The sequence below is a fragment of the Aspergillus nidulans genome, chromosome II, assembly GCF_000011425.1.
Source record: "Aspergillus nidulans FGSC A4 chromosome II".
Classification (NCBI taxonomy): Eukaryota; Fungi; Ascomycota; class Eurotiomycetes; order Eurotiales; family Aspergillaceae; genus Aspergillus; species Aspergillus nidulans.
In genome coordinates, this window is record NC_066258.1 from 884,140 (window position 1) to 902,402 (window position 18,263).

The following is an 18,263-nucleotide window of genomic DNA, read 5'->3' on the forward strand; positions in this document are numbered from 1 at the left end:
TGTTTTGGGATGTGGATATGAGATGGATCTCCCCATGCTGGAGTTTCAACCTGGTCTGTACGTCAACTATCAATCGAATCCTTCTGTCTCTTACTCTGGAGACACGGCCCGTGTTCCCTGGTGACGTGATATGGATGTTACAGTGCAGTAGTCCTCCTCGGATAAACAAGTAGATATCTATATCGTCTTCGTATGGTATTCCGGTAATTTGCATTACAATTCTGCCTTTAACTTATCCGGTGGGCTGCAGAACTGGAACAGGGGGTGCCTGCACCTAGGCTCTCCTACCCTGCGCGTGGGGTCCAAAAATACAAAAGTTGGAGTGCAATTTTGGCATAATTACATGGTTTGTGTCTAGTCTTCCATGTTTAGGTGACCAACTGATTAGGTAGGACTTGTCTCTATGTTGTGCTACCAGGCGCTTATATTATGTACCGCTGACTATTCCTGGATGATTCACAGGCTGGCACTACTAAAACAAATCCGACAATGGCTCTATACGACGTTTTCTCTACTTCCTTGACTGATCCTCTTCATCTGACTCTGGGCATCCTGTCCATCTCCCTCCCCTTACTTTGGTATCTGCGACGAGGCAAGCAGACTCAGGAGCAAGCTCAGAGCAATGCTCCCCGTTCCTGGCCCTTTAACCCGGCTAGCTTAGATCGTAAGGAGGTATTTCCTCCCATTTCTAGCTATACACGCCTTCTTGTGAAAACGAAAATACAGATTAATTGACAATATATCCTGCTTTAACTAGTCTGAAAGCCCGATTCTCACTTTCGGAAACTCGATTATCCTCCCTAATCGCTACGCTCACGAGATACGAAACAATGACCTTCTCAGCTTCCGGGATGGCTTGGAGAAGGTGCGTGTTTCCAAAAACGGCAGCAAAATGAGCAACTGATTGATGCCTGGCTAGGATTTCCTAACCACAGTCCCCGGCCTGGAAGCCATGTTCACCGGAACATTCCATAACCATATAGTCTGGGACACGGCATCCGCATTTTCGCGTAAACTGGGTGCTCTAATTGAGCCCTTAACTACAGAGACGGGAATTTTCCTGCGAGAAAATTGGTCTGATGATACAGGTGCGTCTCCCACCCCCCTTACCTCCACCTCATTTTCAGACCCTAAGTCCAGAGTTAATTGTGGCTAGAATGGCACGCCATCTCCTTAAACGAGACCATGAACCTCCTCATCGCCCAGCTGACAGCGCGCATCTTCATCGGCGAGGAACTTTGCCGCAACCGCGACTGGATCCAGAATGCCATTAGCTACACCGCGCACCGCACAGCTGCAATGAAGGAATTGCATTGGTATGGCCGGCTCATTCCGCTAGCACACTGGTTTCTCCCGTCCTGCAGGGCGCTCCGGGGGTGTGTGAGGGCTGGAAGACCGTTTGTTGAACGTGTTTTGGAAGCTCGTAGGACCACACAAGGTAAGGGTGAAGATAAGAGCATTGATGCATTGTCCTGGATTGACGGTGTTGCTGGTGAGAATGGCACCAAATACGATGCTACGCTCACGCAGCTCCGACTAGCGTATGCCGCTGTGCATACGACCAGTGACATGATGACGAAAGTGGTAGCGGCGCTCTGCGAACACCAGGAGCTAATACAGCCCCTTCGCGAGGAGATCGTCACTGTCGTAAAAGAGCATGGGTGGAGTGAAGCCGCTTTGGCGAAGATGGTTCTGCTTGATAGTGTCTTGAAGGAGACGCAGAGGTTGGAGCCGCTTGCTAGCTGTTCGTCACCCTCCCTCTTACCAACTTTATCAGTTGTATGCAATTGCAGTGACTGATAAAATGGTGCACAGTTACCCTCTCCCGCATCGCCCGCGAACCCGTCGTTCTAAACGACGGCACCCGCATCCCAAAGGGCGCACAAGTCCGTCTAACAACAGACAACATGTGGAACTCATCCGTGTATCCCGATGCCGCAATATTCGATGGCTATCGCTTCGTAAAGCTCCGTGAGCAGGAGAGGGGTGCCAATACTGGCACTGTCGGCGGCGGTGGTGGCCTTTCGTTCGTTAGCGTAAGCGCCAATCATATGGGCTTTGGATACGGAAAGCACGCGTGCCCAGGGCGGTTCTTTGCCGGCGCGGAGACAAAGGTCGCACTGTGTCATATTTTGCTCAAGTATGATTTTGACCTAGTGGACAGAGCACTTGCTGGGGCGCAGACAGACGGGATGATGATTTGGAGGGATAAGAGGGCTATGTTGAGGGTTAAGAGGAGGGAGGCGGAGATAGATATTTAGTGTAGTTGGCTATACTTGAATTTTCTTGGGAGTGAAATGAATGTAAAGCCGAAGTTCATGATAAAGAGTTGTAGCTTAGCCCCAAATGCCACAAACGTACAAGTACATTGAATACATAAATCCCCAAATGTATGCTCAAAAACTGCAATCTTCTCAAGAACGTGAATTGCATACTGCTTGACAGACTCAACTTAATTTCTAAGAAATCAATCACTATTGAACAACTGCTTGACGCAGAAGGAACAATCTAGTCAAAGCTGTATACACCCCCAACCATCTCTTTCCCAGGTATTTAGGCGTAGTTGAATACACCGTGAAGTCGAGAATCAAAGAACCAACTCAACAGCACAAATACCAATTGTCCAGACCCCCAACAAAAAATTCTCCCTATGCAAACCGCCCCCACTCTCAGGCCTAGTCTTATCAAACCTCCCCAGCTGCCCCAAGAAAGACCAAAGCCAGACCCCCATCCAACTCCCCCAAAGCCACTCAGACCCCTGCACAGCCAGCTGACACCCCAGAGCCCCCAGCGTTAGTCCGGCAAGCAGCACAAGCAAGTAGTGGATATACGAGCCCGCGAACACATACGAAGAGTTCACGCCCATCTTCTGATCATCCTCGATGTCTTGGTAGCTGTATGCGGTGTTGAGGTAGAGCGTCCAGGTGAAGACCATTATTGCTAGCGGGAGAGATTCGGATATGGAAGCTGAGAGGGGCTGGTTGAGGCCTTTTATCGCGAGTACCCCGATTAGGGAAGGATATGCTAGTGTGAAGCCGAGGAGGTATTGGGGGTAGATGTGTAAGCGGCGGAAGATGGGTCGTTTAGCAAAGGGGTAGAGAATCGTGCTGAGCGTTACGGGGAGCATCGCTGCTGGTCTTTCTCAAGGTTAGTTTTCAACAACTCACTGGCTTGTACAGTTTGAGGTTGAAGGTTGGCAGCAACATACACATTCTCCCCTTCTAGCATCCATGAAACCAAGAACCAGCTCGCGACATACTGAGCGCCCATCCAGAGCAACGCTTCAGATGCAGTGACGGCCCCCCGTGCAAGCGGGCGGTTCTTTGTCCGTGCGACCTGTCTGTCAATTTGCAGGTCTATCCAGTCATTCCAAACCATCCCTGCACCGCAGAAGACGAAGCTGCATGTGAAGCAGAGGAGGGCTTGTTGGAGGACATATTCGGGTGAGATTGAATCTGTATCTGCACTTCGACCCTGTGAGTGGGCGATTCTGTCGGATCCGGCTAGGAGGGTGGCCCAGACTGACGGAGAAGAGGACATTAGCTTTCCTTTAGTGAATAGAGGGGATAGGTTGAGTACCTCCAGCAAAGGTGGCCAGAAGCGGGTTGTATCTGTTGAATCTGGATAGGACGAGGAGGTCAATGGCCAGATGGTTTAGATCTCGCTTGGAGTGTGCCATCGTGTCGTTGTTGACTTGCTGGAGGTGGTGATCAATGAGGTAAGTCAGGGACTCTGCAAATGCTCAATTCTTCCTCTTAGGTACGCAGGGTTAGAAATATTTAAGGATGTGGTCGTGAGGCTACCACCTCGCAATGTCTAGCTAACACGCCGTTTTAAGCGGTCCCACATATACTGTTGCCAGGGAATTACTGTTACTGTATACTAATTCAAGATAATTCTCAATACTGTGGTTGCAGGTAGCCGGGGTATTGTTTTTCTCTTGTCCTCCTCACACTTGGTGGACTCCATACTCCCTGCTTACATATCATAGAATGGTTTGATTTCTATTCTGTAAATAGGCTGTTTCCATTGTACCGGATAGAAAACACCCTTAAAGCCGGTACAGCATGTCTAGATAAGCATGGGTAAGTATTTCCTGAAGAAGGCCATGCCGGGCTCAGCAATACAAAAAGTTTGCCAACAAATCCCGCCGATACATTACTACAGCCATGATAGGCCCAGTTCGTCAGCATCGAAAGACTATAACAATTCTTCAGGGTGGCCGGACCGTACCTCCGTATCTCGGGATCTCCCCGATCTCCTCCAAGCCTTGCGCCTTCCGTTAGTGTCCTTGCGCCTTCTCTTGATTTTCAGGCGTCCAGCTTGCAGATAGATTGCCAGGTAAACTCAATACCATCTTGTTGTATCCAGAAACTGGGGATGAAAGAGGCTAGTATAGAATTGACTCCGCTCCCTAGTATAACCCTATATCGTATTATTCAGGATTCAATCCGCAAATACACCTCATTCAAAGCTTTGGTGGGGCTTAACAGAAAATAAAAAAAATAAAAATAAAAAATAAACTATGAAAACAGAACTGAAAATGGAAAACGAAAGAAATCACTCCTTCAGCTCCAGGAAATCCAATATGCCAAGCAACCCCGCAGCCCCCGCTCCAGCCCCCGCCCTCTCCCTCAGTTCAGTAAGCATATCCCTAGCCCTCGCTGTCAAATCCCTCAACTTCTGCCTCGTAAACTCAAAACTGCCTGTCTTCTCAAGGATCTGAATAGTATATTTCTTGACGGCTTCGTCCTCCGTCTTCTGGCGCAAAATGCTCAGCAGTTGCAGACTGCTGTCGCTCCCGACACCAGTACGACTGCTACTTCGAATACTATGGACAATCGGGTACGAGAACTTGCCCTCTGTGATGTCCTCGCCAAATCCCTTGTTTTTGGCATACTGGTCGCTCTGCAGATTCTGGTAGTCGTCTCGGATCTGGAAGATTATACCTAGCAGGTCCACTAGGGGGACGCAGTCCCTGCGCCGTAATCAAGTCTGTTCAGCTCTTGTCTAAAATAATGGAAGAAACTCAAGAGGCGCACGAACTCATCAACGTCACTTTCCAACTGAATAAGCTTAATGGCGAGCCGAAAAAGCCCGCCCGTCTTGTTTGCCACCATGTCCAGGTACTCCTCTTCACTGGGGCAGGTGAGGGAATCCCTCCAGTAGAGATCCATTCCCTGGCCTCTGTGCAGCCGCAGAAGCTCCTCTGTAAAGATACGTAAGGCTTTCTCGCATCTGCGCAATTTCAGCACCTCGTTCTGTGCTTGGAAGTAGGCGTAGTTAGCAGAGTTGATTGTCTGCGGAATGCCGAAGATGCTGTGTGCGACAGGGAAGCCCCGGCGGAGTTTGGAGTAGTCTTCGATATCGTCGATTCTGCGCGTACACAAATTGTCAATCTGTCTGAACTGGATGGTTTGGTGGGTGAGGGTGAAAGAGCCTACAGCAATGAAGCCACGTGAAGTAGCCCAACCGCTCGCTTGATGATCTCCAACTGCTCATCTGGGATTTGGAACCACTCGTTGAAGGCCGAGATGAGTTTACCGCGAATGTCTTTGCCTGGGAGGGTCGAGATATAGTGCACAGGTGCGGAGATGATTTCTTCCTCCTTGCCTTTATGCTGATGTTGGTTATCTGCTCCATTGGTCACTGCTACGGCAGTTTTACCATTTGGAATGATAGAGTGTCCATTTGGAATGATAGAGTGTCCATTTGGAAGCGGGGAGGACGAGTGGTGTACGTTCCACCGGGGTGGATAATGCTCTTGATACGGCTGGGGAGCATTGAGAGTATCAAACACCATTGTGGCAAGCACGACGGTGTGGACGCGCGCAATCAAGCCCTTGGTATATCTTTGCTTATATATCTAAGTACTTATCCTGTATGCGACGGCAGAGACACTCTCATGCTTGAATATCTGGGCGGCCGTGGATACAGGACAGCAAGGCCGTAACCGTCAGCTGAATTGCCAGTACAACAAGTACTATAGCCAAGGTAACGATACTAATCTATGTAGTCTCTATAGATGCGATCCTGCACTAAAGCTGCAGGCTTGGCCGCCAACGACAAGATGCTCCGCTGGTGGCAGTGCGACTTCAATAAAATCGACACGGGCGCCGGTCCGAGCGTTACAATGGGTTCTTAGACAAATGCAGGGTCTAATTTAGCCGTAATAAGTCTGTCCTTTATGCTAAAACCGAGAAGTAAGCAATTGTGTCTATGGAGTGGAACATCTGAGCACCCAACTGTCCTCAGGGCTCGATCGAATTTCTCCCCAGATTGTTGGAGTTAGATCTTATACTTTTTGAATCCAAATCTATCACCATGGAAGAAGGCTGGGATTTCGACGCCGCACCCGCCGAGTTCAAGCAAGTGCAACCCTTCTTGCTAGGCCTCTTCGCTGTCTCCGGCACCGGCTGGCTGATGAACTATTTCACGACGATTCGAGCAGCTTTCCAAGATCGGACACCCGGCGTCTCCTTAATAGCACTGAGTAACAATCTCGCCTGGGAGTTTGTATATGCCATCTTCTATCCCCCGCCGCTGCCCATTGCGACTATAATCGTCCGCTCGTGGCTACTCGTTGATATCTTTGTCATTTACACCACGGTCAAGTTTGCGCGAGCCGCACCGGGAAACGTAAATCCGCCCCTTCTCAGGCACTACCTGCCGCTATTCGTGCTTGGTGGGATCCTGGGCTTCTTCTCGGGCCATTGGGCCCTCTCTGTGATGCTTAGTCCGCTTCGCGCGTTCTACTGGAGCGGTATGGTATGTTTGATCACAATGAGCGGCACGGCGCTGGGTCTGCTGGTCCAACGGGGACATACGCGTGGAGCGTCGTATGGAATGTGGTAAGTCTACCATCCTAGATTGAATTGACTAAATTGCACTGAATGCCTCGAGTATGAATGGCTGATTTAACTTGAACCATAGGCTCTCACGATTCATCGCATCAGTATTCGCAGTAGCTAGTTTGTTTCTTCGCTCGACCTACTGGCCGCAGGTATGGGCGTGGTCGGATAATATTCTCATGCGGTGGTTATCGGGGGCTTTCTTTGTATTAGATATTTTGTATGGGGTCTGCTTCTGGTATACTCGTCAGCTTGAAGAGCAAGCGGGGAGGCAGAAGCTGGCTTAGCAGCGGCTTGGTGGCTGGATACAGAGAATGAGAGTCGTTGATTTGAGCCAGCCAGGTATCGATATCAACATGTGGCTGCCGACGGTTGCACCACGTCGCTACGATTGCTGAAACCTCTGCCATCTTTCGACACGCTGCAGAAAGTCTGTATTGGAGGTATGGGGGAGTTCGATAAAGCATTATAGGTTGAAACTGATAAGACGCTCTGATTATAGGGATCAGCATTGGTCAGAGGCAAAGACGGAAGAATCTACGCAAAATGCCACGTCCTGATCCAAAAGCCTAAGCATTGCCCACGCAGTGCTCATGCAAAGCTGCAGAGGGTATAAAATATAACAATGTAAGCAGATATCTTTCCTAACAAGATGAATGCTGTAATCAAACTGGTTATAAGTGAATCCAAGTGAAGTAACATAAGCCAGGTAGCAGTTAACAAGTTTCAAGAGAATTCAAGTCTTTACTGCAAAAACATCAAGCTATTGTCTTAATTATATCACGCTTCTATGGCACTAGAAATGTCGAACCAGCCAGCCTTTTGATATAGATCTGAAGCTACATCAGAGTGACATCTTCTAATCACCATCCAGATAATTCAATTGCATTTCACAACATGCGACGTCAATATTAGCATGGCTGGAGTGAAATAGGGGCAACAACAGAGGCGCAGGACGGGTGGCCGATGGAAGAGGAAGGGTGCTGAGCTGGCATCAAGTGTACTGCGCATTCAGCCTTGGTTAGAGTGTTTTGGATGTTAGGAGGGTCAGAATCACTTCAAGATAAAGGAAGCTAGAAAGGTAGATAACGTGGAAGGTCAATAGGCAACATGACGATTCGAATCAATAGACTCTCTGGCAGTAACAGCTGGATGAACGGAGGATATGAATCATTTTATGAAATAAGATAAAAGAGAGAGCAAGAAACTTATATAACAAGTTCGTCCAAAGACTACAAGTAGAGGCAATGGAAAAAAGGCTATCCACAGGTCCTCGCTTACTTCTCTTATTCTTATGTGTTCCTCGTACAAGGTACCCGCATCTCAGGACTGCTGATCAGAACACTTGCACAAGCAGATGCTCGGTTAATACAGTCCCTAGTTCTACTCACCCACACTTGATATCTTTCACTCTCTAACAAACCCTTCTTGTATATACAGCAGGATATAGCTCCTCGCAACGAATACCACAAGCAAGCCGCCATCTCCTTGACCTGAGCATGTTTGGAAGCCCCCTGAAGTCATCAAGTAATAATATTTAGGAATGCCTCTTCCTGACTTTCAAATGCTTGATAGTTCAGATATTGACGTATTGTTCTTTGTGATACCGGCTCCCTTCGGCCATGGAGTATTGACTGGGAAATAAAGAACTGCTGCTGCTCGTCGAGTACTAGAAACTTCTTATATCTTAAAGCATGAATCATAAGGCTAACCCTTTCCTTTTGCTCAGCCAATTTCCAACATAAAGACATTTATTGTGGTGATGATGACAGTTCGAATTACTACAGTATGAAAGGTCCAGCTAAGCGCGCAACTGCTTGTGGAGTATATTACGTCTTTTTTCTATATTTTGTGTATATTGATGGCTTTTTAGGCAATATTGCTCTATGAATATTTTATTTGTTTTCTTTTTCATATTTAAAGAACAAGGTTCGGGCTGGTATGCGCCATACGTAGGTACTGTACTACATCCAGGACCCTGATCGTATTCGTCATTATCGTCATCGGCGCAGTTATGCATTCATGTAGGAATTCTATCAACGACCGTGTCTGGTCTTAAACAAATAACAAAACAAGGTATGGGTATTGTTGAAAAGCTTCCCATGTCATTCATGGCCGACCCTCGCTCCATCTATCATGCAAGGGAGCCCGCCACACGTCGCCAACTCCGTCTCACCTCACTCCAGAGCAGACTCTTTACAGCACCCGTTTAAACAGACGACATCACGCGTTCTCTCCCTCCTTCTTCTCCGCGCCCTTGGGCTCCCATCCAGGCTGCGCCATCTCAAACCCCTCAAACTCAAACGCCGGCGCTACCGAGCAGCCCACGAGTGTCCAGTCGCCTAGACTCAAGGCATGCTGCCACTCCCCGCGCTCGACCACGATCTGCGGCCGCTGCCCGTTCCAGATATCTGGGCCCAGCACCAGATCTCGGACGGGGCTACCGTCATCCCACGAGAGTGAAAGCTGCAACGGCGCACCCGCATAGTAGTGCCAGACTTCGACCGCATCGAGGACCCGGTGCCAGTGCGACAGCCCGGACTCGCCCTCAAGGAGATAATAGATGTTTGTCGACGGCGAGCGGCTGCGACTCGTGCCGTTGGACGTATCGGTGAAGTTGTGCGGGTCGCGGTAGGTCTCGATATACCAGCCTTTTTCTGGGTGCGGGGTCAGGTTCAGCGCACTGATGACGTCTTGTGCGGTGTGCGCGGCGCTGAGGCCCGCGTTGAGGGACATTGTGGGCGAGGCCTATTGGCTGGACCGGTAGTGATAGCGTGCGCAGTATTGGCCGCGGCAGTGGCAGTGGTAATGATAGTGGTAGTGAACGACTGGAGCCGATGGAATCTCAGGAACAGTGAGATTCTTGGATGCAATACGAGTGATGGACGCTGATCTCCTCTTATGTGTGTTTGGGCCAGACTGATCTGACGGGCGATCCCATCACTTGACATCGGAAGCCGTCGTCAAAGCTGGGTCACATGGGCGCTAACTGCTTTTGGAATAGAATCGACTATGCTGTGTAACTGCCATACTCTGCTCCTACAGGTAGGGCTAATCGCCAAGTCTGTCGGATCCTATATGAGCCAGTGGCCACCCTCCATGTATGCGGCCATGGATCAGTCCATAGTCACAGCTGCTGATCCTGCATGAAGCAAACAACTCATCGCTTCCCGCTCCTATAGCCCCCGCGCCACAGGCGGAGTCCAAAAACGCCCAAATGATAAGAAAGCAACATTTCTTCTGGCCCCGACATTTCATCTGGCCCCCTCGCATTCTGCAAGGATTAAGCGCCGCGTCGCCCCTCCAATAGGGACCATACGATAGCCCAGTGAAACCAGACAGAGCCCGTCCGGGTCCCCATTAATGCTATGGTCTTCCTCTGCAGCAAGTCGCACTGCGACCTTTGAAGCCGACCTCTAAGCTGACGTCTGAAGCCGAGACCTGAGATCTGTCTGATCGACTGCTTTCTTTCTTCATCCGCACTCTGCGGCTTACTGTGCATCATAATGGCTGGCAATGACGTCCGGGACGACCTCCCTATGTCAATGACAATGGCCGCCTTTACGGGCGTCTCCTGGTGTCTGGGCGTCGAGATCAACATGTCGCTCTTTATGGTCTTCAAGCGCTGGCGCGGGCTCTACTTCTGGTCGTGCGCGCTCGCTTCCTTAGGCGTCATCCTTCAACCGCTCTTTATTATCCTCGCCGATTTTCGCGTCTGGACGGACCCCGTGCCCTCAATTGTCATGATCTATCTCACCTGGCTGATCATGGTCGTCCCGCAGAGCTGGGTGCTGTATTCGCGGCTGCACTTGCTCATGAGCTCCGCGAAGACGCTGAGGAGGATCAAATGGGTATTGATCTTCACTTCGGTCGGGTTCTCTGTGCCAACCATTGTGCTGGGAACCGTTGCGGTACGATATCCCTTCTCCTAAGTTGGATCACGGAAACGATGGTGACAAGAGAGACGGAGAATAGTTGCTAACGGCTACGCGCAGCAATCCACGCGGATCAGCCCGCACCTCACCTCGGTCAATCTCACCTGGGACCGTGTGCAGCTCGTCGTCTTTTTCGTACAAGAAACAGCGCTTTCGATTCTCTATATCTTCAAGACGCGCACTTTTCTCCGCGGCCGCTCTACGCTGCGCTGGTCCATTCCGGAACCCAGCGCGACGGCAGCGCCGGCGTCGCATGCCCAGCCTCCAGCGCTAACCGCGCACCGAGCAATGAAGAACGAGGAGAAGGCGGTTCTCTGGCAATTGATCTACGCGAACACTCTCATCATCGCACTCGATATCACGCTACTGGGTATCCAGAGCGCCGGACCGCGGCTGTTCCATCTCCAGGGCGCATTCAAGCCGTGCGTCTACGGGATCAAGCTGAAGCTCGAGTTTGTTATTCTGAATAGGCTAAGGGATATTGCGACGAGGCCCGTTGGCGGTGCCATCGGCAACTGGAACTCGGACGGAATCTACCTCGGCGAGGGGAGTGGGAGTTCCAACTCTCAGAGCCACGGGCATTCTCAGCGGAATAGTCATGGATACGGGTCGGGCTTGGGGCATCTGGCGCCAAAGGCCTGGCGGGCTTCGTACAGGAGAGAGGCTAGTGATGAGGTGCAGTTGGTCGATAGATAGATACGGTCGTTTCCTCATCATTGATTGATAGCGAATGGAATATCTTGTATAGTCATGGCAGCTTTGAGTTTTGGTCGTGAGACCCCTCAGCCAATGCGCGTAGAGACACTACGATCCCATCAGCAGGACAAGATCGCAGGAGCAACAAGGCCGAAAAGGATGATTAGTGTTTCGAGCCGCGCGCAAGAGCACGATTCTGGAGAACTAAGTATTTGGCACAGACAGCACAATACTACCAGGTACAATGCTAACCGGATGTATGTACAATGTAGGACTCACCCCCTCCTGGATTTTTTCTTGTTTCTAGAACGCAATCGCTCAACGACATACCTCTACACACTCGATTCTTTAATCTCCGCGGATGGAATAAGGAGCAGTGGACTGATTCTGGCATCAAATTTCCGTTAGACGTATAGCCGCCTGCATAAATCCCGCCCCCACGTATTCTGTAAGACCTTTCCTGATCTCTACCTGTCCAGCCTCATCCTTCAGGAGAATCCAAAGCCATCTGACTTGCAGCATTACGTCGCATTGCATGATTAACATGCATGTAAGCATTTAGCGTCGGTTTTCTGGCCGCGCCCCGCATGGCTAGACTGCCCAGTGCCATTCAAGTCTAGGCGACCTCTCACAATATATCGCGCATGGTCCTTGTGACCCCGGCAATCCAACACGTCTTGCAGTACCTGGGCAAGGTCTGCTACTGACTCTCCGCGTCAAGACGTATCAGACCGGCCCTTTGCTTGCCTCATGTAGCTCCATGCAGAACAGGGTTCTTTTCCCGGCTATTCCATCGGCTTGACTGGATCCTGATGTTTAGTTCCTGGTAGCATAATCTGTAGTCAGTATACGGTCAGCCACCATAGTTCTCGGCCCGTATATGCTAGCTTGTTGCCGCTTGAGTTAGTGGGTGTAAGAGCACCAGGGTTTAGCATAGCTTCCGGCCCCAGTACGCGATTGACCGATTGCAGGCATAACGGCCGAAAGGAGGATTCTTAGCCTTGTGTGAGTTATGAAAGATGCAGCCTGGACTGGGCAGTTCAACGGTCTAGACTTGTGGGCCGATTGTCCGTATGTTGTTTCTTATCTCATTAACATTTAGCGATGATGGTTCGGGTCGGACACGGGAGCAAGCAAGTATAAATCCTCTATCTGTTTTTCTGTCACTGGCGGCTCTGAGAAGACAGGCATCGTGTTATGGAATTCTTATGTGCAACGGGGGCAGGCCTAGATGTTTGACACAAGAACGAATCCAACGTCGCAAAACTAATGCCCTGGAGCCTTGAGGTGCATATAGACAAATACTGGATTGAAATGACGTTTATGGTATGGCATATAGATGCGTTTATATGTTCTCTCCAACCTCAGTCGAGGGCGCATCAAGATCTGGCCTTGTTCTACATATATGCCTTGACAGATCGCTGGCTGTTCTGAACTGAGTATAGTCCGTGTACGAAGAAGTGACTGGCCTCCTTGAATGAAGGACTACACCTGGTAGCTCCCCAATCAGTACATTTCCCAACACTGCCCACCACCGGCAACAAGCCGATTAAACAGTACATTCCTTCCTCTCACCCCCGTGAGATGATAGCTCCTTTCTACCCCGTCCTCATCCTTGACGAGAACAACCAATCCCTCCGTTGACCCCTCGCCCCCTGCCGCAAGCTGCACAATCAACTTCCCCTTCCACCCAAGCCCCTCTGTCTTTCTCAGTTCTCTAATATCCGCCACTGGAACACGGAAAAGCACATTCTCACCCTTCTGGCTATCAATCCTAAGATCATCCTGGATCTTCGCCGCATTCTTGGATGTGAAGTACAGGATCGGATGTTCATTATCCGAGAAATCAAGAACTGCCGTTCCACGCTTCCGTTCGAATTTGGCTTCGAACGTAAATGGTCCGCCGTGGAGGTGGTGAGAAGACGGCGGTCCAAGCGCGAGTACGCTTAGATGCTGAAAAGTGAGATTCCTGTCCAGGGCGGCGGAGAGGAGACTCTTTGCGTAGTATCGGGATCCGGCGCCCGTGAGGCCCATCGCGCGGTTGTACGCGACATGGCCCTTGATTGCTGTTGTGATAGCGCGGCGCGCAAATTTCAGTATGCGAAGCCATTTCTTGGCTTTCGATTTCTTCGTGGATTCTCCCTCTGATGAAACCGTTCCGGTCTCGGTTTGACTCTTGTTAGACTCGACCGCATCCGATGCATCAGACCCAGTTTCAACTGTCTTGGAAGATTTCCGGCGGAAGAGCTTCAGTGGAGACTGCTCTGGGCTTGAGGCCGAGTCTGACCGGGGCGGAACTGGGAGTGGGCTTGAGTTCAGTTCGCCGATGCGCAGCAGGGTCAAGGTAAGTTGAGCATCTGTTGGAACGCCTTTGAGGAGTGTCCTACACCGGTTGTTAGATACAAATCTGGAAAAAAGAATCAAATTTGGGAACAAACTTTTCAATATCCAGATAAGTCTTCCAGTTCGGAATCTTGGTATTCAGAAAGTCCATGGCTCGACTGAGAACCGGATCACCAAAGAACCCAAACCCAATTGCCAGGGAGGATGTCTTCACGATCAAGTGGCTTGAAACTGATAGTGAAGCCAGGAATATGAGCATGAGTATTGCAGCCAGCTGCAGACGAGGCGCGATCAGGCTGAATGGCGGAGTAGGCGAGAGAAGGCTATACATTTATGTCAGGAATCCCCTAGTCACATCTACAGAGATACATACTTGGAGAACCTCTCGCAAAGATCTGTTATGTCACTGATCACGCATAGAGTTATTCTGATCGCCGGAGAAGTCTTTGCCTTCCCCGGCTCATCGGCGCTGGCGGTATCTGATGCGACCACGACTTCGGGTTCTAAACCATCAATACCAGGCGGGATCCCGATAGCTTCTTGCGCATCCTGTTGGATCGAAGACTTGATGCCGTTTACAAGATCCGCAGCTTCATCCTCGGCTTCCCCCTCGTTTACTGGCGGTACATGGACATGGAGAGTACTTTCCTCCCTTGAAGAGGGCTGTCCCTGCGTCTGCAACTCACTCTCAGGGATCGGAGGGAAAAGAGACGAGCGAATCGAAGGGCTGAATATCATAGCGAGAAGGATACTGCTGAGCAGGGGTATGATGAAGTCGCACAGCCATGCTATGAGATATACCTAGACGAACACATTAGCCCATACCGGAGACACGTGACGTCAGTCTACTTACAGCGCCAAAGACCCCCGTCCTACGGGGATCATCCCACGATCGTAGATGGTTAACGTGACTGATGAAGAGACCGACTTTGACAAGAACAGAGACGTAGAAGCGCTCGATTGTTTTCTGCAGTTTGGATGCAGGAAACTGTTCGTCGGCAGCGCGGTTGAGGTCAAGCTGGTGAGAGTCCGTGCAGGGAATTGCTTCAACATGGGAGACTTGCTGCGCGATGTTAGTATTGGACGAGTAATTTTTGGGGATTTTTTTCTATTTTTTTGATCGCAGCAGGGTAGGTACCTTGTCGAAACGTCGGATTAGCCGCCAGAGGTCATTGTTGGAAAGCCCGGGAGTGAGTGGATCCTCAGGCTGTGTCATGGTCGCCCAGAGGTGTGTAGACAAGCAGAATCCGTGTTAGAGATCGGATACTGGTTGCAACTATAAAGCTGCGAGATTGAAAGATTGGTCGTGGGGAGATGAGGTTGGTGTTGCCTGCCAAGAAGGGTGGCAATGGAAGTGGGGAGGGTATGGGGTGTGGGGGGGGGGGGGTGTACGCGGTCCCTGCAGATAGCGGAGCACTCTAGGAGTCAGGTGACATGCCAGCCTCGAGGTATGGACTAGATATAAATCAGCTAGAATATCAAATATACTATGAAAACCTACAAAGCGCACTCCCTTTTCTCAAGCCGGCTGTTACTATGTTAGGGTACTGCTTGTAACTGGAATCCAGCACGCAACGAACTATTAGGGTTTATTGGCTGCAATGTTTGTGTAGAATGGCGAATCCCAAAAAAAAAAAGAGAGAGAGAGAAGAATGAATGAATGAAAGAAAAGAAAGAGAGAAAGCAGAGAGAAAGAGAGGTGGGGGTGAGAGAGAGAAGGTCACCAAGTGGTATGGCAAGAGGAGACAACTGTGCAGTGGTATTCAGGTAGGAACCGTCCCCGTGTGCTGAAGACCATGAAGCAGTCATCAATATTGGCGCCTTCTTATATGCCTCAAAGCCGAAAGTTCAAGTCATAATACCGCCAACAGTGTGTGCGGTTGACGAGAATTATGGTACTGTTCAGCCGTTGTATATATATGCACCTGTCTGGAACGCATTGGAACAGGCGCACGCGAATAATAGGCTCACCAGTGTTACGGACGATGTTTTCGTTGCAATATTCGTGGGATTGTGTTGATTGCACAGATAGATGGTTGTGGCTTCGCAACGATGATGAGACCAGCTTGTGGTAAATGTGGCATTGTTGCCCTAGTATGAGCCGACTTTAGACCAACATAAGAGAACATACAGAGTAGTATTAGGGGATGAGCCGACAAATTACCATGACACAAGAAAGCGAGCGGGCTGGTGGGTTTAAATATCATCGTCTGCTATATAGAGGGGGGAGGAAGGGTAAGACAACAAAGGAAAGGGAACGAAGGAATGGATTGACAACGAATCATTATATCACGACCTAGGGCTGCCGTAAAATACCAGCCGGCGAAGCCTGATATTAGCGGCATGGGCGACGGCCAAAACATCTCGTGGACGCGGCAGCTTTGAAGGGAATATCAAGTAAACCGGTTCGCTCTGTGCATCATCAGGCCTAAACTTGTCAAAATACGCTCTCTTCCCTGAAATTGGAAGCCGGTGGAATGTGAACTGATAGAGCCGGTCCGTCAATGGTGCAAGAGGGCCTTGTAACCCTGATATCCCTGCCAATGACTCAGAAGGCTCATACCCTACGCTTAGATATGAAACTCCTTGTTGCCGTAGGTATGCCATCGACGCGAAAAGAAGAAGGTCTGTTACCCCCTTTCTGGCCCCGGGTGCTGCGATACACGGGTCAACGTGGTAGCCGCCTTTCATACCACCCAGCGGAGGGCCGCAAACCCGAGGACTGCGCCGTGACTATCCCGCGCGTAAATGTAGGTCATCAGTGTTGGTATGAGGAAGGGATCATATTCTGTTATGAAGGCTTGTGGCTTCTTGGTAGCGTTGCGGGCTATGCACCAGTCGTGGTAAATTGCACTCAATTCCCATTCCAGCCTGTAGTCCGTCCTTTGGGCAGATGGAGTGTAGATCTCAAGCGAGAGGTCTCCCTTGCTTGGATTGAGGAGTTGTCGGTTCTGCGTTAGGATTCGCTTGCCACAGGTCTCGTGGATGACCTCGTTCGTTAGAGGATTCAGAACTCGATTGTGTCCAAACTGGAGTATCGTCGACGTTCCTTCTTTCGCGGACGTAGAATACTCGACCAGCCCTTTGCCAGCACCTAGAAATGAGACCCCCCAGCGTTTTCGATGCCGATAGAGCCTGAATTCGGCCATGAGAGCAGAAATCTGCGTTACATGGCATAGGGGGTCGCCTAATACGACGGCCACCTTGTCAAAATCTTGAAGCATACCCCACCGCTTTTTTGCTCGTTTATGAATATTGAATAGCTAGGGTCCAGCAGCCCCATCTGTGAGGGAAGACCGTATTCAAGTGCAAGCCACTCAGCGTCTTGCTCCGTAGCCGTGCCTTTCAAACTAACTATCCGAGCTCGTGACGCGATAGATTCTGTAGAGGTGTGACGGTCGCTTTTCGACGGCGCTGGGCTGTTATTGCAGAGAGTGGCATCGCGGGTCTCGGTCGTAAGTGTCTCGGACGAAGTTGTGGCGCTCCCAGGGAGATGCTGGCTAGGCACTAGTAGCCACTGAGATGCAGGCGACTTGCTGCCGAATAGTCGGCCAGGTTCTGAAATAAGCAGAGGCTCTGAACATGAATTATATATATCCAGTTGGATTTGGCGTAGATATAGCGATCGTCCGATGGTATCGGCAAGAAGAACTTTCCCTTGACTCTTGGCAGTTGTGGCCGGGGCTTCTTCCACCCTTTTCTGTTTGTATGACATATCCGGATCTTGAGGATGAAAAAATTGGTGCATTAAAGAAGTTAAGGGATGGATGTAGGCCGGGAATCAACTGCTTGCTCTGGCAATTGCAACGTGAGGTTAAGAACTGGTAGATATATTGATAGAAAGTCAGTGGTTGACGCACTCAGGACAACAAGCGCTGAGTGGATAAAGCTGATCTGACTGGTTCTTAGGCATCTTGGGCATGCAGTTTCTGGCATATTGTCGTGTGAAGATGAGGGCACGCCCATCTGCGGCTCCTGATACTCCGCTGCTGCCAGCATAGCCCTAGGGTAATATGGCAGCCTAATGCAAGCACTGCCTTTTATCCTAAAACGAATATCAGCTGCTCTTGCATGTTTTCCATCATGGCCACTGATGCAACAAGCACTGCTGCGGTATATTGAATGTCGATGGCATTTACTGCAACGTTTCCAAACTGCATTGTTAATCTACATAGCGAAGCATAGTATAATGCAAATGACCTTTCACTAACATGCCGTCATTAGTAGCTGATGTGAAGCAATACTGTAACAATAAAAAGAAAACAAAATTTACTCGCAGCCTTGGTCGTGGTCTCCATTCGGTTGAGAATCAAAGCCAGCTGAGAACCAGGCATCAGTATTCTAACTTGTCCAGGAATATTGATTTAACCTGATCTAGGCCGTCTGGAGAAGTGGAATGCAGTTTACATGGTTTTACTCGTCCTAAAGAGCAGATCCA

At 50.0% G+C, this 18,263-nt stretch overlaps 8 protein-coding genes across 8 annotated transcripts, besides 1 other annotated feature; 3 read left to right on the forward strand and 5 right to left on the reverse strand.

Annotated features, from left to right (window-relative positions):
- Positions 1 to 18,263: part of a sequence feature (contig 1.141 1061..203328(1)) that runs on past both edges of the window.
- ANIA_08141 (protein CYP5073A1) lies at positions 490 to 2,261 on the forward strand (the record flags this gene model as incomplete). Its single annotated transcript, XM_676318.1, has 5 exons — positions 490 to 672; positions 758 to 865; positions 920 to 1,088; positions 1,157 to 1,744; positions 1,816 to 2,261. The coding sequence occupies 5 exons, from the start codon at positions 490 to 492 to the stop codon at positions 2,259 to 2,261; spliced, it is 1,494 nt and encodes a 497-aa protein (XP_681410.1).
- Positions 2,588 to 3,679, reverse strand: ANIA_08142 (prenyltransferase spyF; the record flags this gene model as incomplete). The annotated part of the gene is made up of 3 exons (XM_676319.1): positions 2,588 to 3,137; positions 3,209 to 3,521; positions 3,580 to 3,679. The coding sequence occupies 3 exons, from the start codon at positions 3,677 to 3,679 to the stop codon at positions 2,588 to 2,590; spliced, it is 963 nt and encodes a 320-aa protein (XP_681411.1).
- ANIA_08143 (FPP/GGPP synthase family protein) lies at positions 4,561 to 5,803 on the reverse strand (the record flags this gene model as incomplete). The annotated part of the gene is made up of 3 exons (XM_676320.1): positions 4,561 to 4,935; positions 5,043 to 5,376; positions 5,445 to 5,803. 3 exons carry the CDS (start codon positions 5,801 to 5,803, stop codon positions 4,561 to 4,563), a joined length of 1,068 nt encoding a protein of 355 aa, XP_681412.1.
- ANIA_08144 (uncharacterized protein) lies at positions 6,325 to 7,467 on the forward strand (the record flags this gene model as incomplete). The annotated part of the gene is made up of 3 exons (XM_676321.1): positions 6,325 to 6,851; positions 6,934 to 7,003; positions 7,354 to 7,467. The coding sequence occupies 3 exons, from the start codon at positions 6,325 to 6,327 to the stop codon at positions 7,465 to 7,467; spliced, it is 711 nt and encodes a 236-aa protein (XP_681413.1).
- ANIA_08145 (cupin domain-containing protein) lies at positions 8,828 to 9,763 on the reverse strand. Its single transcript, XM_676322.2, has one exon. It carries the CDS (start codon positions 9,585 to 9,587, stop codon positions 9,075 to 9,077), a length of 513 nt encoding a protein of 170 aa, XP_681414.1. The 5' UTR covers positions 9,588 to 9,763; the 3' UTR covers positions 8,828 to 9,074.
- Positions 10,286 to 11,482, forward strand: ANIA_08146 (uncharacterized protein; the record flags this gene model as incomplete). The annotated part of the gene is made up of 2 exons (XM_676323.2): positions 10,286 to 10,762; positions 10,847 to 11,482. Exons 1-2 carry the CDS (start codon positions 10,358 to 10,360, stop codon positions 11,480 to 11,482), a joined length of 1,041 nt encoding a protein of 346 aa, XP_681415.1. The 5' UTR covers positions 10,286 to 10,357.
- Positions 12,989 to 15,041, reverse strand: ANIA_08147 (uncharacterized protein; the record flags this gene model as incomplete). Its single annotated transcript, XM_676324.1, has 5 exons — positions 12,989 to 13,865; positions 13,921 to 14,148; positions 14,199 to 14,626; positions 14,679 to 14,888; positions 14,964 to 15,041. 5 exons carry the CDS (start codon positions 15,039 to 15,041, stop codon positions 12,989 to 12,991), a joined length of 1,821 nt encoding a protein of 606 aa, XP_681416.1.
- ergS lies at positions 16,513 to 17,761 on the reverse strand (the record flags this gene model as incomplete). The annotated part of the gene is made up of 3 exons (XM_676325.1): positions 16,513 to 16,986; positions 17,052 to 17,401; positions 17,686 to 17,761. 3 exons carry the CDS (start codon positions 17,759 to 17,761, stop codon positions 16,513 to 16,515), a joined length of 900 nt encoding a protein of 299 aa, XP_681417.1.

Bases quoted from the DNA above. Each gene is read 5' to 3' on its own strand.
- ANIA_08145 (XM_676322.2), bottom strand. From the start codon at position 9,587: ATGTCCCTCAACGCGGGCCTCAGCGCCGCGCACACCGCACAAGACGTC.